At 34.0% G+C, this 13,061-nt stretch overlaps 2 protein-coding genes across 3 annotated transcripts in view; one reads left to right on the top strand and one right to left on the bottom strand.

The window, feature by feature from the left end:
• The window catches only part of cysu (Curly Su), a 74,048-nt gene that overhangs the window by 45,233 nt on the left and 15,754 nt on the right, over nt 1-13,061 (top strand). For both annotated transcript variants that reach the window (XM_014239609.3, XM_036370369.2), the window contains one exon: nt 11,594-11,673. In XM_014239609.3, coding sequence (XP_014095084.1) covers nt 11,594-11,673 — 80 coding nt within the window. The remainder of the gene's footprint in view (nt 1-11,593; nt 11,674-13,061) is intronic.
• On the bottom strand, nt 6,300-10,952 carry LOC106620937 (bifunctional arginine demethylase and lysyl-hydroxylase JMJD6-B). The gene is made up of 5 exons (XM_014239610.3): nt 10,693-10,952; nt 7,235-7,426; nt 6,815-7,126; nt 6,633-6,762; nt 6,300-6,573 (listed from the first exon to the last, which is right to left on the bottom strand). Exons 1-5 carry the CDS (start codon nt 10,921-10,923, stop codon nt 6,488-6,490), a joined length of 951 nt encoding a protein of 316 aa, XP_014095085.1. The 5' UTR covers nt 10,924-10,952; the 3' UTR covers nt 6,300-6,487.

The following is a 13,061-nucleotide window of genomic DNA, read 5'->3' on the forward strand; positions in this document are numbered from 1 at the left end:
CGCCCTGAGGTGCCCACACGCTGAATTTGGCTGGAGTCGACTCGGTCCTCGAACAATAACTTTTTTTGGTGTCGATAAAAATTGTTTCAATATTTTCAGTAGCAGCACACAACGTTGTGAAATTCTGAAATCCAAAATACCCAATACACTTCACTGTCTTTCCAATACATGGTGGTCTCCCAGAATCGTGGCCGTCAAGCCACTCGCGAAAAATTTTCCCGATTGATAAACGCTTTGAAAGAAATTAAAAAACTCAATTTTGAAATATATGAGCAAATTTGAGCACATTTTGATGGCCTTTATTATATGGTTTAAAATTCTTGAGTCAATTAATGAAAGAAATTGAATTAGAAAGAAACACTTTCTGAAGAGAATATTCGCCGCAGTGAGTGACATAAACGAATCGTTCTCATTTCTATGGCAGTTCCAACTCAATACAGCTGAATTGAAAATTTTGCAAAAAGTATTCCGTTGATGTATCTGTTAAGTTGTCCAATAAAGCTATTCACCTCAGACACATTTACTATGAAAATTTTGAAACTCCATACAATTTATTGAATGCCATCAATGCTCGAAAATTATAACGCCTTTTCCCAAATATTTGCATCGATGTGAGAATATTTTGCACTTTACCCGTTTCTGTTTTAAGTGATTGAACATTCGTTTGGTGCTTTAGCAAGGATCAAAATTTTATCTCTATCATGTTCGTCACAGGGAAGGATATAAGGACTAGCTGCACTGTATTATTACCGCATTCGGTGCCTCCACAACTCGAAAAGCTCACTTTTTGTTCCAAATAATTAGAGATTGGATGATTTTAACTACATGTTCAAAAACTTAATTATAATTGTCAACAGATTTCAAAAGAACCGTTTTTATACTTTTGCAACATGTTGCTACAGAGCATATTTTTGTTCACCTAACGGCTTTTTGTACCACCTAAAACCAATCGAGATAGATAAAGGGTTATATATAAATATATTATATATAAATGATCAGGATGACGAGACGAGTTGAAATGCTGTCGTCGGTCTGTCGGTCCGTCCATCTGTCTGTAACTTGAATAAAAATTAAGATATCTTGGTAAAACTTAGTAACATGTTTCTTGGAAAAAAGTACGGACGTGTTCGTAGATGCCACGCCCACAAAACTCCATTAATCGAAAACGTATAAAATGCTATAACTAAGCCGTAGATTAAGGTACAGAACTCAATGTTGGGTCTGGCCCCGCCCTCGAATAAGTTTATTGTATATATCTCTCAAACCAATGAAGCTATATCACCCAAATTTGCACACAACAAATATTTTCAACCATATTCCGATAGTGAAGGTGAAATCCGATGATAACCTCACCCACTCCCCATATACCGGTGGCACAAGAGGGCTTTATATTTATAATAAAATTGAAGAGTGGGCGTGGTGCCGCCCAATTTTAGGTAAAATCACATATCTCAGGATTTGCTCCACCGATTTCAACCAAATTCATTAAATAAAATTCATATAATATCCCCATGTTACACTGCAAAAATGGAAAACGGACTACATCCAAGTCTACTTCCGATATAACACAATTTTAAATTCCATCTGATTCTTTCACATTCCAATATACAAATAAGTGTGCCACCTTATGAGCAAAAATTGTCCAAATCGAACCAAAACTGTTTAAGCGTACCGAATATGTGGACCCCACTGCCTATAGTTGACTTTTTACGGAAAATATCGGTCAATGTGGGAGATATATATTGAAATTCGGAGAGAACGGTTTTCTGAGAATAGTATGTCTGAATATTAAAAATGTATATAAATATAGAGAGCGTATTTTCCTAATAGCAGTGTTTCTTTGTTCTTAAACTAGTAAAATTGAGGGAAAACTTTTCCTGACCTCATATAACTAATCAAAGATTTTTCAAATATCCGGTTGATTTTACTTCATATACTTGTATGTTGGTGACGGTGTGTGAGGTACTGTAATAAAACTCAGGGAACATTTTTTTCTGTTAATAGTAAGTTGTATTGGCAGAAATAAATAAAGTTTTTCGTTATTTTATCAAACGTTATGCCGAACATGTCGTTCGAGTTAAATATTTATAGAATTGTTTGAAACTATGATCTCAATTATACCTCAGCAATGACAAAATGTGTGATGCTTTAATTCCTAAAATAATGAATTGCGAACCTTTGGTTGACGTTTTCATATCAACTCAATATATAATATTAAAATTAGCTTCTTCAGTTGAATATATTATATATCCCATTTGAAGATGATTTTAAAACAATTTAAGCTGACGGGAAGTAATATATAGTAAGAAAACTAATTGAGTATATGACCTATAATATAACTTTATAATATACCAAATTTGATTGTAATCCATTTACAATTTCATCGAATAATGAATGTTGAATTAATGAATTTCAATTCAATTATTTTTCTAACACCTGAAGGTATTTTCCCTGCTTTGATCCTTGCAAGTTGCAAGAGTATAGAATGTTCGCTTACACCCGTACTTAGCTCTTCCTTACTTGTTTCATTAATTAGATCGACAAATTAATTAATTAAGTTTTAATGCAACTTTTCTGTCTTCTTTTTAACTGCCAAGTCTTGCTATCCTTATATTCGTATATTCCGGTATAACCTGAAACAATATTTTTGTAAAAAGTTTATGTATCAACTGATGAAATATAATATTATTGATTTACACAATCGTACAAAACAAATATGTTCCACTCGACACCAACAAGAAAGCAAATAGAATACACATTTGATGAGAGCATAGAACACTACATCGTATTTGAATTATTCTTCGAATGCGTTGAAGTAGTAAATGGGAAGATAGTTAATAACGTTTATTAAGTATTAGAATCATTCCTGTAGGGAGGGAGCTCCACATTCTTACCCCTGGGCATAGTTTTTCAGTCGACGGCACTGTTAACCTTTCTTTGGTGCTCTTTCTTCCTGGTGCATATGTTTCATCAGGAAGAACGTATGATTTTGCAGGTTATTATTTTTTATTATGTTCCTTAGCTTGTTTATAAATGACTAAACGCTATTTACATTAGATGCAACTTTTTACCTCATTTTTTAAGAAGACATATTCTGATGCGTTTTTTGAATTTAACCAATCCAACCATCACCGGCAAAAAAATCCTCGTAGAACTTGGAATGAAACATCTTTGCCATTATTTAACGGCACCACTAAAAAGGATTTGGTTTCGACTAAGTCATAAACCATTTGTAGAGGGTTTGCTCCATTCTAGGAAATTCACTTTGTTTAATTGACTTTTATACTAATTTCGTGCGATGCATTTTTAGAACTTATTCCTCGATGTTAAATATTATTTTCTTATGGTAAAAACCGACGACGAAAATTAAGGTTAAAAATTTATTTAACTAAAAGCCTTTTGGTGGAATCGTCAAAGATCTTTATTTCCAATTATTTTATTTACCAATGATAAACGCTTTCTATTTGACATTGCATTTTCTATACCAATGAAATACAAACAACCGCACGAAAAAAGTATTTTGACTCACTGAATTAAATTGAAAAAAAATAACATATATTTTCTGTAAATGTTATTCAACTGGCGAAGTTCAAGATAAATATTGGGTTGGCAACTAAGTAATTGCGGATTTCACTCATAGATGGCTGAATTTTTAGGTTTGCTGGCGTAGTCTAAATATAAAACACATTTTGTTATCTGATAGTTGGCAATTCAGCTGTCCATCAGTAAATAAAAGTTTTTGATCGGTTGCGTAGTTTTCGTTGGCGTTCGTTGAAAAATGGAAGATCAAAAGGAACATTTTCGTCATACAAGTATTTTGCTATTTTATTTTCGCAAAGGGAAAAACGCATCGCAAGCTCACAAAAAGTTATGTGCTGTGTCCAGTCAAAATTGGTTTGCCAAATTTCGTTCTGGTGATTTTTCACTCAAAGAAGAAAAACGCTCTGGTCGTCCAGTTGAAGTTGATGACGACCTAATCAAAGCAATAATCGATTCGGATCGTCACAGTACAACACGTGAGATTGCAGAGAAGCTTCAGGTATCACATACATGCATTGAAAATCACTTAAAACAACTTGGCTATGTTCAAAAACTCGATACATGGGTTCCTCACGAACTGAAAGAAACGCATTTAACTCAACGCATTAACAGCTGCGATTTGCTAAAGAAACGTAGTGAAAATGATCTATTTTTAAAACGAATGAACCAGAAGTTTTATGAACGTGGGATTATGATGCTGCCTGAAAGATGACAAAAGGTCATTGATCAAAATGGGCAATACATTACAGAATAAAGTTATTTAGTTCCATGAAAAAATTGTCTTTGATTTAAAAAAAAAATACACAATTACTTAGTTGCCAACCAAATATATAGAAATGATCGCATTATCGTATACTTAAAATTCTTTGCGTTCGTAATTTAGAAACATCAATAAGATAAATTTGATGGTTCGTTGAACCGAAAATCCGTCATTTCGAAAGTTCGTTTACTGGACGCCCACAGTATTATGAAGTTTACCTAAATACAAGCCAACATAATTGGTGTTCGGTCTCATCACAATCTGTTGCATATGCAATCGCGTTATCCAATTACTATTACAAGCTAACAGTAACAAAATATATTATGAAACATACATACAAGTATTTACTCGTATATGTATGCATATCGACACACAACTACCAATTTGGCTTCGCACCGCACATTTATGGACCACATTATAGTAATTACACCGTTGACTGGGACAACAAAACGCGTGAGGCATGCGCTAAAATTTAATTCAACAAGTTACTGGCCAATTTTTATTGCCGACTTTGGCCGTTTTAAATTTTCTCTAACTTTGCCAAGTGTTGTCATGTGCCTCTTTAGAAATAACCAGTTATATACCAACAAGGCCTAGACCAAGCAGCGAGGATCTATTTACGCAATGAAATACGTAACTTTGGGATTACCGAAAACGAGCGTTGTAATATTGCTTTTCTTTCACCTGATTGCTATACATAGGATAAGTAAGATGGCTTTCTTCGTGTGATGAGATATGTACATATGTATATATTTAATTTTAATGTGACAGCGCAAAAATGTTGCCTTGCAGACACGAAAAATAAATACTCTTGATCCAAAATCAATGGCTAGTTGTTAAACAACATTTCAAGTCACCTTCAATCAGCCGACACCATTTATGTTGAAATCTCCAGCTAGTTTTTCTTTTTTTATTTACAGATACTCAAATTGATTTAGGGACTGGGTACTGATATAAAATTGCACTAAATAAAGTTCAATGCGCACCTGGCAAAAATGTCGTAATTGAGGAGGCTAAAACTAGTTCGTAATCGAAACGTAATGTGAATAAAAAGTCAATATGATTATCACGTATTCTATTAATACAATTTTTTAAGCAAATATTATTCATAATATATTGCTTAAGTCCTGTAGAGGTATTAAATTTATGCGCGCTCTATAATATAGACATAATATGAGAGCTTCAATGTCAGAGGTAATAAGAGGTTATACCGAATTGCAGGCTTTGCTCATCAAATATCATGTAAAGAGAGAGTGATACTCTCACTACTACTATTGATAAATTAACTCAACTTTTTGGCAATTCATCTTTCCCTGAAGCTTGGTCTCCAAGCAAGGTACGGATATACATCACTGGTAACGTAAAACTGTTGATTCGCACAAGGCTTTCGAATTAAAATCGATGGAGATCTCATTTATTTCATTGAGATAATTGAAACTCGCCAGTTGAGTCGACAGTTTGCCAAAATACTTCTAAGCATGCATCAAGAAATATATCGACAAAGCACTTTGGCCTAATTTTAATTTCAACCAACTCGTCCAGTTGATTGAAAGTATGCCATCCAAGATATTTCCACTTCAATATAGCCAAAAATGCTTCTACTTCTGTTCCTTCCAGACAGCTTTGACAATAATTTCAAAGCCCTCTAACTTATGCAAGATGAACATTGCTTTAATGAGTTCAATCGACCTCTGGTGTCCTATTCTGTTGATTTTAAGTATTGAAATGGGCAGCGCTATATCTAATGAGGTATACAAGTATTTCCGCTTCTGTTTCTGTATTAATTCTTACAAGAAGTAGTCTGAACTTAAATCAAATAAATAAAATCCGAATGAGTTTAAAGACTTAAAAATATCTTATAATTTTGGTTGCAAGAAATTAAAAGGGTCAAATGTATAACTGAGTGTGGCTGCACATAAACCATCATATATATATCACTATTATGTTATTATTGGTTCTTCCATTCGTAAAATAATCGAGTCAATTTCAAAACAGAAACTTTTTATAAGAAGCTTGATATGACTTTGTGACAGTATGTAGGAGGTCTTTGTTTATTTTTCAGTTATTTTTTTTAACTTAAATTTAATATATATAAAATTTAACTTAAAAATAATATAAATGAAATTAACGTCACTTAATATCAAGCTTTGTTTCAAGAGAATGTTTACATGGAACTTTCGATATTACTTAGTCATACTCAGCGCCAATGGTAAGACTGACTTCCCCCGGCTGCACAAACGTCTGGTGGTACCACTTATTGGTATCCAAAACAACTGAGAAGTTATTTAATTGTTAAAATATACCGTGAGCTAGCAAAATATACAAAACTTACTTATGTCCCCCTTTCGAACGATTGTGTCGAAGCGTTTACATTTGAAGTAGCACTCCGGTGGTGGAGCGAGTAGCCAACGTTTGCTGCCCGACAGCTGGGCTTGCCACGATGGTAAACGTACATTGTCGATCTGCGGCAAGTGCATTAAAATACTAATTACAACTTGCTTCATTCATACTTACATGCATGTGTGCACCCAGTCCAGCTGTGCCGATGAAGAACCAATCTACCGCGTGGTTTTCGGCTGTGGGTGGAAGAAAGTAGGGACGCCCATAATGCTTACGGAATTCTTCAGCTGTCTCAGGATTACAATTACTCCAGCCAAAATACCACGGCTGATAGCCAGGCTTTAACTCCACGCGCTCTTTAGGCATATCCAAAGCTTTGTAAAGGTTCTTGAAGCCTGTCTGGTAGGGTAGAAACTGACAATCAAGTATTTTTTGTTTGCGTTTTGCATTGGAATAAATGTCGCGGAAGTACCAGTAATTGAATTTCTGCAAGAGAATACAATTTTCATTTGAAATAAGTGAGTAATATTTGAAATAGTAAAAAACATAAATATCTGAGAAAATACTTTCCCTAACCGTAAATAACCTACTTACAATTGGTGCTGTCCAATTTCTTGTAGCATCCTCCACTATGACTGGCCCTCCCCCATTGGCATATCTCGATGCGAATTCCTCACTTGTTATTCCACGTAAACGAATTGCATTTTCTATTTTTTTACAAAAGCTGCAGTCTTCAGAAGGTCGAAAAGCATATCGAAGTGTTCTTGGCAACTCCAGTAGGCAGCGCTACAATAATGATACATACATACATATATGAAAATCAGATTATTAAATTTATATAAGGTGATCGCATTAGTTGATTTATTGTTCTGGCTTTCATAATAAATAGAATCATCTTCTTAAGTTGTGCGGCGTATGTTCGAAAATTGTGGCTCGAATCCATGAATTGACCACGGACCAGGATTTGTAACCAGCTAAATACTATGATTCTACAAACAGTATGGATAATATTTATTCACTTTTTAAAAATGATTACATCCTCCATACTTCAATGACCCTTACCAAATTACAGTTTTTATACTCTCGCAACATGCTGCTACAGAGGATACAAGTTTTGATTACCTAACGGTTGTTTGTAACACTTGAAATCTATCGATATAAATATTGAGTTATATACATACACACATATATGTATATGAAAATTTTCATGATGTCGACTCGAGTTGAATTCCGGGTGACTGGATGTATACCCGTCCATGCTAGCAATAACTTGAGTAAAAATTGAGACATCGTTATGACTTAATACACGTGTTCCTCGGCACCAAAGAGAAGTTGGTGTTGTATCGAAAACGTATAAAACGCGCAACTAAGTCGAAAACTAAGATACAAAACTAAAATCTGGTACAGAGAATCATAGTAGGAAGAGGTATTTGTGTGTAGAAAGCTTTCTAAAAGTGGTCAGACCTCGCCCTCTAAAAAGTTTAATGTACATGTCACACATACCACTAAATCTATAATAACCAAATTCGCCCAGAGCAAATCTTTTTGACATCTCCTCTTCTACAGTGAAAATGGGTAAAATCGTGTAATAACCATGTCCACTCCCCATATAATAATTCTTTTCAAAACTACTAGAAGTTCCATAATTCAATAAATACGTATGACGGCTTCAAAATTGGGGCAATATTTCCTTTAGCTCCCATATACCTAATATACGGATTTTCAGACATCCGCTTGGTTTTATATTACATACTTTTATATTGGTAATCTGTGAGGTATCTTATCAAAATTAAGTGAATGCATAATATTGGATATACTATAGTTTAATAACGAAGATGTGTGGAAGAGGGTTCACGAATTACTTCAGCTCCCACAATTTTCGTTAGTTTAGCAAATGTATGCCTAATATGTCGGTCGTATGAGAATTATTTTCACAAAATAGCATGAAACCATGAGTATACTTCAGTAATACCAAACGTTAATGCAATCAGTTCGGATCGTCCCCTAGCCCGATATACGCGATATAGCGGTTTCCATCCATTTCTAAAAGTAATGAGCTTTGACGCTGAATATGAATGAAATAGGTCTAAACCTCATATCCCTTATATAATGATTTTCGATCCTCTAGTTGATGCTTTCCTCATATACCCAATACAATTTAGCCATTTTGGTTGGGTTTATATCACATATTTTATTTCATGTAAGGTAGACATTACTATACATACATACATAAAATGAAAGTAAGTGAGCCTGCGACTATACAATAAGTCGTTATAAATTATAAATTCGTAGTTTGGCAACATTTGAAAGTATTTCTGCGCCTTTGATGTTTGAAAATTGTGAGAGTAAAAAATGTTCGGTAACACCAGCACTTAGCCCTTCCTTACTGGTTGCTTCGTTATAGTTCTTTACAACTTTTCGATTAACGGCATTTTAACGGACATGGCAATGGCATTCCGCTAATCTGCTATACCTACTTTCTTATGATGCCAAGAGACATGTGTATGATGTGGCGACTCCACGTTCAGTTTATAAAAAACCTTTAAACCACCAGTGTCCTCGCCTCCGTGATACCCAGTACCAAATTAATTTTGTGGCATGATTTAGGACTTTGTTATAACATTTCTGTTAACGCTATTTTGCAAGAAACACCTGTACCGATTTGTGTGTTTATTCAAATTAATGTTTGCATGGGCATATGCACGAACGAACATTCAGGTATCCAGAAATCTCTTCGTTTGTTCCGAACAACAATTGGTTGAATAAACCATTATACTCTGTACAATAAGTTGCGAGAGTATAAAAGTTTGTGTTTTTCTTTGCACATTAATTATACCCTGAACAGGGTATATCAAGTTTGCCACGAAGTTTGTAACACCCAGAAGGAAACGGCGGGGACCATATAAAGTATATATATAAATGATCACTGTGACGAGCTGAGTTGATTTAACCTTGTCCGTCTGTCCGTCCGTCCGCCCGTCTGTATATACTCGAACTAGTCCCTCAGTTTTTGAGATATCGATCTGAAATTTTGAACAAGTCTTTTCCTTACCAAGAAGCTGCTCATTTGTCGGAACGGCCGATATCGGACCACTATAGCATATAGCTGCCATACAAACTGAACAATCGGAATCAAGTGTTTGTATAAAAAACTCTTTTATTTGACGAGGTATCTTCACGAAATTTGGCACGTATTATTATTTAAAGCATTAATCTAATCTCCGAAGAAATTGTATAGATCGGATGACTATAGCATATAGCTGCCATATTAACTGAACGATCGGAGTAAAGTGCTTGCATGGAAAGTTTTTTTTTTGGCGAGGTATCTTCACGAAATTAGGCACGAGTTATTGCTTAAGGCAACAAATTATTCTCCACAGAAATTGGTCAGATCAGATCACTATATCATATAGCTGCCATACAAATTGAACGTTCGGAATCAAGTTCTTGTAAGGGGCCTTTGTATTTGGGAAGGGTATTATAGCTTCGGCGCAACCGAAGTTAACGTTTTTTCTTGTTTTTTTTCGGAATTAACATTATTATCAATATCGAGAATGTAATTCTTAAAATAATATACCATTTTCTTTTAACCTGTAGAGAGTGAATTTTATTTGACGGAGATAATAAACGCGGTGAAATTCAATTTGTTTCTAATTTCGTAAATAAAAGACTGTACTAGAAAAACGCTAACGTCTTAACATATTATTCCTAGAGGAGCATTTATGTGTGGACGTTATAAATTCAAATTCTACTAGGACTTACTAAGTACTTTCCTACGAAGGGTGCTACTAATTAATTTACTTGAGTGTGATTTATGAAAGTTACTTTCCAATTTCACGCCCTGAACTGCTATTCTATGCCATATTATCGGTTTTATGCCATATTGAATTAAGATACAAGTGTCACGTTCTTCTCTGGTAGTGTGACGATTTCATCAACATATGTAAACTTATTCTTTAAGAAAAGTATCCACGTATCCTTGGTTTGAAATAATACAAGCAACGTAATGAACATACCGGGAATTACATTGCCTACCCAAGACTTCGGCATACCTTTGATGACATTTCCCTGCAGAAATAGTTATATCCATAAACCGATAGAATAAAAATTAAGCAAAATTTTAACAATTTCCATCGTATACTCGCATTTTTGTTTTCATTTTTACACAAAACTTTCTGTACACAACTGAATGCTTTCGGATCCAGGCACTTTTCCTTGCATTTCACTGCCAACTGCTGCAACTTCAAATTCGCCTCGACTTTACCGCAAAACATTTCGCACATAAACACTAGACAGCGATACAACCGCAGCGCTACAATACTAAATGACTACTGTGATCAGGATTACGGGACTTTTACGCAATAGTGCAATGTATTGCTTAACGACTTGCTTCATATGCCAGTAATGGCATTTACGCCTTCGAACGGCAATAATGTGATTATCAGTTTCCTTGCAGTCCTTCTCTTTGTTTGCTCTACAAAACGAGGACACGGCGCATGGATGTGTACATTTGTATATGTCCTGTCGTAGTTTATATTTTCTTCAGTTGTCTGTATTTGGTTGTTTTCGCCTATACCTTCGCTCATATGATAACTATGATGTGTTTTACGCCGTTTTTATGCTGCGGCCGCCGAGAGTGGCATTAAACGATAAGCGCGCAACAAGTTGATTGGATAATAAAGAATAGACAAAGTGGGTTACTAAAGTGTGTGATGAAATGCAATTATTAGTCGATTTGTTCGTTGGCGATGATGTATTGAGGCTATATATATTGGGTGATGAATGAAAGAATGTGCGTATTTTAACGCCCTCGATAGATTTAATTTTACTTAGAAACTGTTGGCATATACTATACCCCAGATACGCACATTTGGATATATGTGTACATATGTATATGTATTTGTAACAATGATTTTAATTCAGTTCTAATTATTTATTTGAACTATTTTGCAGAAATCCCTACACAGCAGAAAGCACCTGCATAACTTATGATGCAGTGAACGCCGCCTATTTGGACGCTCGAAAGCGAATTCGTATGTATCGTACCTAAACAAATTGTAATCATTAACACTCCCACATATTTGTATTCATACATATGTAATATTCGTATACGAAGAGCTATTAACACCGGAGTTGGGGGATAGAGAAAATAATTTTTCTATCTATTTATTAATTATCTATTTTAATTCAAAACACCATAAACTAATAGAATTCAAAATAGTTCAAAGTTGGTAGATATAGTTGTAATCCCATTGTTTTTACTTCGAAATTGGGACTTTGGTATAAAAACACCGGAAATTAATTTGTTAACCGATCTCGATTAGCGTTACGTACCGCAAACAACAATAACTTGTAGAATATTTTTTTACTAAACCGATAAATATTATTTATATTTTGTAAAATAACTATATAAACAAGTAAAAAAGACCTAAGTGTAATCGAATATTTTATAATCTCGTAATTTAATTTGATCTTTTTAAAGGAAAAATACTTTCAAGTGCTGCAAAACTTTATATTAAAAAATGTTGCGTAAGGACTCAACATGCATTTTTCGAAGAAACTGAATAGATAACAATCCATTATAATAACTTATATATCGTAGATTTACTTAGTTTCATTACTATATTTTGTTTTACGTCCTAGATCAATACTTAGTATATAATAAAACAAAGTCCTTTCTCTGTCCCTATATCTCTATGTATGTTTAAATCTTTAAAACTACGCAACGGATTTTGGTGTGGTTTTTTTTTTAATAGATACAGTGATTCAAGAGGAAGGTTTGTAAAACATCCATTAAATATTGTAGAAATACTATTTTTTTTGAGGCTTCTAATTTGATGTCGAAAATAATAACATTTTTTCCGCTTACATTGCAAACGCAGGCTGAACCCTATGAGATTTATCAAAATAATGTACTAAATATTGTACACATTGAAAAGGTCTACACAAATCTCTGCGATATATAATATATGTATGTCTATCTCTTATGGATATCGCACAATAACATTTTTTTTCATTTACTTTTTACGACAAATAATGACTAATTTTCGAAGCGATTTTAATCAATACAGCAGTAATCCTTATCCAATTAAATACCTTAAACACATTGTTAATTTAATATATAATAGCTCTGTGTGTCCCTTTATAGCATATGATTTAAATGAATATTTACGAAGATGTTATAGATTTAAAAATTGCGGGATGTAGCGTTTGCGGCGGTTTTATTATCGGAGTTCTCTAGCGAGGAAAAAAACAATACTTCCTAAAATCGTAGTTTAAGTTTAGGTACTTCAGTTAAAAAAAAGAAATGAATAAAATAGGTGTCTTTTGTTTTTTATGATTGTGCATAGGTACATACATTTAGAACTGAGTAAATTTTGTACAGAAATTATAAAGCCATGTCTGGAAGACGTCGTCGTTC

This window comes from Bactrocera oleae, chromosome 2, assembly GCF_042242935.1.
Source record: "Bactrocera oleae isolate idBacOlea1 chromosome 2, idBacOlea1, whole genome shotgun sequence".
Taxonomy (NCBI): domain Eukaryota; kingdom Metazoa; phylum Arthropoda; class Insecta; order Diptera; family Tephritidae; genus Bactrocera; species Bactrocera oleae.